The sequence below is a fragment of the Octopus bimaculoides genome, chromosome 22 (genome assembly GCF_001194135.2).
Source record: "Octopus bimaculoides isolate UCB-OBI-ISO-001 chromosome 22, ASM119413v2, whole genome shotgun sequence".
In the NCBI taxonomy this organism is placed as follows: Eukaryota; Metazoa; Mollusca; class Cephalopoda; order Octopoda; family Octopodidae; genus Octopus; species Octopus bimaculoides.
Window position 1 is genome coordinate 6,464,997 of NC_069002.1, and position 5,134 is coordinate 6,470,130.

Genomic DNA, 5,134 nt, shown 5'->3' on the forward strand with positions numbered 1-5,134 from the left:
ACGTGCAAGTGGCTGATCACTCCACAGACACATGTGCCCTTAACGTAGTTCTCGGGGGATATTCAGCGTGACACAGTGTAACAAGTCTGACCCTTTGAATTACAGGCACAACAGAAACAGGAAGTAAGAGTGAGAGAAAGTTGTGAAAGAGTACAGCAGGGTTCGCCACCACCCCCTGCCGGAGCCTCGTGGAGCTTTAGGTGTTTTCGCTCAATAAACACTCACAACGCCCGGTCTGGGAATCGAAACCGCGACGCTATGACCACGAGTCTGCTGCCCTAACCACTGGGCCATTGCGCCTCCACTTTGTATATATTAGGTTATCTGGAAAGATCGGAGCATCTTTTAATATGCAGAAAGGTATATAAATAATTGATCTTTCAATAAATTTTATTCAATGAAATAATTTCCATTATTGTCAATGACCTTTGCCCATCTATCAGGCAATTTAAATATTCCATCAGCTTAAAATTTGACTGGTTTTGAAGAACAAAAGTTATCTAGATGCATTTTGATGCCATCTAAATGGTTAAATGTTTTTTCTTGCAATGTGTTCCAGATGTTCTCCAAACGGCTGTATGGCATAATGTGGTGGATCATGCCAATATTTGTGTCTCTGTCAACTTTTGGTGGCGTCAATGGAATTTTATTCACATCTTCAAGGTGAGTAGATTTATAGTTATAATAACAGAACAGACGTTTTTGGGTAAATACAAAAAAAAGAAAACAATTTATCAAAGAATGCCTTTTAAACCTTTTGGTACCGTATATATCGAAATATCGAAATATATTGCCTCTGCTTCAATTTTGAAAATATTGAAGAATTTAGTAAAATAATTTAGTCATTGTAAATTTAGGATGCTTATCCTTTTGGAGCAGATGACAAAAGACCAAGATATCTGGCGCCTTGCAGTACGGCTGCTTCCCCTGATGAAGAAGATTAGCATGCAATAGCCCCCTGTACCAGTGCTACTTGGAAAGCAATTGTGCCAGCACCACTTAAAAATGTTCATGCCAGTTCACCCCGAAAAGTAGATTCTTGTGGACACCCTGTAGAATCAGATGGACTACATTAAGAGGATTGATAGCAAAAGATTAATAACTCTGTTGGTTTCCTGCTTCGGTTAAATTTACCCTTCCCTCAATATCTATGTTAAAGAATTTGTATGTTTCTCTAGAACAATACTACAAGTAAACTAATCTACATTTCTTCTTCCATTGTTTCTGATATATTCCAGATTATTCTTTGTCGGTGGTCGAGAAAACCATATGCCGAAAGTTATGAGTTATGTTTCTGTCAACAATCTCACACCGATGCCCGCTGTTTTATTTATGGTTAGTACTTGTTGTTTGTTGTGGAAGTGGTGTTGGTGGCAGCAGCATCGGCGTCGGTGTAGTACAAGCTGTGTCATTGTATTTGCCAATATTCTGTAAAAATATGTCTGGTTATAGGGAAATATTAACTTGCTTGGAAATAGGTGACACTTTCTATTCTCAATCTTTCTCTCTCTCTCAGAAATAGAGGAAACTGGTGATTGATCGATTGATAGCCTATAACCAACAACTAATGTATTAATGACAAAATGAATGCTAGAAGAACATTGATTAACTTTATATTTCTCTTTCAAAAATATGTTTTAATTAAATTATGAATGAAAAGCAGCTCTAGTATTGTAACCATTATCAGTCACACATATAGCGTATGTATTTTCTTTTGATGCTCAATTGCTGTGGGATAGTATTCGGGGAAAGCTCCCTATATGATACCTTGGAGTTGTCTCACTTGGTCTGTAACACTCAGTATCATGTAGGGAGTTTCCCCTGCATGCTATCCTGCAGCAATTGAGCATATAAAGAAAACATATACAGTATGAATGTACAACTGGTAATATTTTAATTATTTTAATATCCTTTGCATAATTATGCAATTTCCTCTCTCTGCATGTATAATAAGTGTGCATACGTTAAATTACTGTAAAACAGGGCTTAAGCCTGTATTTTATAGAATTAATTAGTGTAATTATATTTCACTTATATCAGCTTTATACGTTAAATTACTGTAAAACAGGGCTTAAGCCTGTATTTTATAGAATTAATTATGTGTACAATTAATTAGTGTAATTATATTTCACTTATATCAGCTTTAACTGAAATTGAAAATATTTCTTTTGATTAAAATTTGCATGCGTAGTTGCATGTGTATGTATTTACATGTTTGTCTATCGATGTAATACAAAGTATTCTATGTCACTCTAAATATTCTTCTTTTCCTTTTCTTTCCATCACCACCACCACCACCACCACCGCCACTGCTGCTGTTACCATCTCCAGGGTATCTTGTCCCTGTTTTATCTGGTATCATCTGATATGTACGCTCTCATCAACTATGTGTCGTTTGTGAATTGGGGTGCCATCGGTCTATCAGTCTTTTCTGTGCTCTACTTCCGTTACACTCGTCCTGAATTACACAGACCGATCAAGGTTAGTTCATTCATTTCTTTTTGTCTTCATTACCCATTTACCATTCAATTACTAATTACTCTCTGAGATGTAATGCTAACTCATTCACATTGTTTTAAACTAATCATGCATTATCTCTTTAACTTTGAGATTTCAGTTATGTGATTATTTTTTTTTAGAATGATATTGTAGAGTAAGTGTGAGAGGCTGGATCTGTCTGGTTTGAACATAAAACTATTAAAATATCTGGGTTAGATATGGTTAGTTCTATCCTTTAGCATTTGAATTATTCTGTCAAATGTAATGCTTGTTTATTCATATTGTTTTGAATTAATCCTGCATTATCTCTAAGCTTCAAGATTTCGATGATCAATCAATTGATGTATCTGTCATAGATTAATTCATGTTAATTTATGACAGATACATCTGTGCTTACCTTGGATCGTAGGGCAACCTGCTGTGCTTGAGGAGACCTATTGGGTCAAGTACATTAACATCAAAATAAAAATCAAATGGAAATTGTAGTTGTGATATTTGTGCCGATGGTACATAAAAAGCACCATCCGAACGTGGCCAATGCCAGCGCCGCCTTGACTGGCTTCTGTGCCGATGACACGTAAAAAGCATCAACCGATCGTGGCCGTTGCCAGCCTCTTCTGGCCTCTGTGCCGGTGGCACATAATAAGCACCCACTACACTCTCGGAATGATTGGTGTTAGGAAGGGCATCCAGCTGTAGAAACACTGCCAGATCAGACTGGAGCCTGGTGCAGCCTTCTGGCTTCCCAGACCCCAATCAAACCGTCCAACCCATACTAGCATGGAAAACGGACGTTAAACGATGATGATGATGACATCAGCTGATTTCTTCCACTTAGTGATATGCCTAGGTTCAGTTATTTGTAGAAGTATTATAATAATAATAATAATAATAATGATAATGATTCTTGTAGCTAGCCTCCTAGTGTGTATATCCTTCTCTTCTTTTTTTTTAGAGATAGTAGGTTGTGTTATGAGGCAATTGACTGCTATTTCTAGAAGCTTCTTCCTTGACTCATTACAGGGCACCAAAGAGATAAAACATGGGCTGATCACTAAAGTGTGTCTAATTTTTAATTATGTCTTAATAATTACTTGAAACTATGTTGAGCTAATAATATAATTAACGACACACCTTGACATTCTATACAGTGTTTATATTTTCATTATAGGTCGCTCTGATCTGGCCCATCATCTATACCATTGGTTCCTTACTCCTCATCATTTTACCAATATATGCCAAACCAGTAGAAACTGGTAAGTGGATTTTGTTCTGGAGAAAAGTTACATGAGTGTGTGTGCGTGTGTATTTTTTAATTTTTTTATTTGTTTCAGTCATTTGACTGTAGCCATGCTGGAGCACCACCTGTAGTTGAACAAATCAACCCCAGGACTTATTCTTTTTGAGCCTAGTACTTATTCCATCGGTCTCTTTTGCCGAACTGCTAAGTTATGGGGACATAATCACACCAGCAGTGGTTGTCAAACGATGGTGGGGGAACAAACACACACACACACACACATACATATATATAAAAAATACAAAAATGGGACAAAAACGCAAAACATCCAGACAGTCAGGTGATACAAAAATAGGGACAACAAAACATCCCGATAGACGATACAAAGAAAACAAGGATGGGTCATTCAGAGTTTTCTTTCCTCAGTTGAGTTCCAGATTATCTTTGCAATTTCGGCCGGTTATACTGAGGAAAGAAAGCTCCGAATGACCCGTTCTTGTTTTCTTTGTATCGTCTGTTTGGATGTCTTGTTGTCCCTTTTTGTATCACCTAACTGTCTGGATGTTTTGCGTTCTTGTCCCATTTTGTATTTTATATATATATATAGCGGCGTACGTACACTTTGGTCTCTAACCACTTTAAGAGTATAATGGGTGCTTTTATGTGCCACTGACACAGGTGCCATTTGCGTGACACCAGTATCTGCCACGACTGATTTTACTTGGCTTGATGGGTCTTCTTCTCAAGCACAGCATAATGCCAAAGGTCTCGGTCATTCATCATTGCCTCTGTGAGGCCCAGCACTTGAAAGGAACTCAACCCCTTTGCCTCCATGTGGCCCAGCACTTGAAAGGAACTCAACCCTTTTGCCTCCATGCGGCCCAACACTCGAAAGGAACTCAACCCCTTTGCCTCTGTGAGGCCCAGCACTTGAAAGGAACTCAACCCCTTTGCCTCCATGCGGCCCGGCACTTGAAAGGAACTCAACCCCTTTGCCTCTGTGAGGCCCAATACTCGAAAGGAACTCAGCCACTAAATACATATATTTATAAACATTCTGTCATCTGTGTATATACACCTATGCACACTACATCATATATATATGCACACTTATACACCCTCTGTCTTATATATATATATATATATAACTTTTATAAGTAATATTCTAAAAGAATATATAACTGAACTTATGTTGAGTGCTCAATTATTTTGAGCAAATTAACTCTTTAAATTTTAGGTTCCTTTATATTTTATATTTTAGACTTTGCAATATTCATGCTTAATTACGCATAAATTTTTATACGCATATATATTCACACATATATTTATCTATATTCAGATTTTTATATATATTGATATTTATATTTCGTATATTTATATTTTAAATTTTAAATT

General features: G+C 36.9%; 1 protein-coding gene across 5 annotated transcripts in view; it reads left to right on the forward strand.

The window, feature by feature from the left end:
• Positions 1-5,134, forward strand: part of LOC106880195 (large neutral amino acids transporter small subunit 1) — a 72,962-nt gene that overhangs the window by 66,202 nt on the left and 1,626 nt on the right. For all 5 annotated transcript variants that reach the window (XM_014930048.2, XM_052975853.1, XM_014930045.2 and 2 more), the window contains 4 exons: positions 560-663; positions 1,239-1,335; positions 2,332-2,481; positions 3,671-3,755. In XM_014930048.2, coding sequence (XP_014785534.1) covers positions 560-663; positions 1,239-1,335; positions 2,332-2,481; positions 3,671-3,755 — 436 coding nt within the window. The remainder of the gene's footprint in view (positions 1-559; positions 664-1,238; positions 1,336-2,331; positions 2,482-3,670; positions 3,756-5,134) is intronic.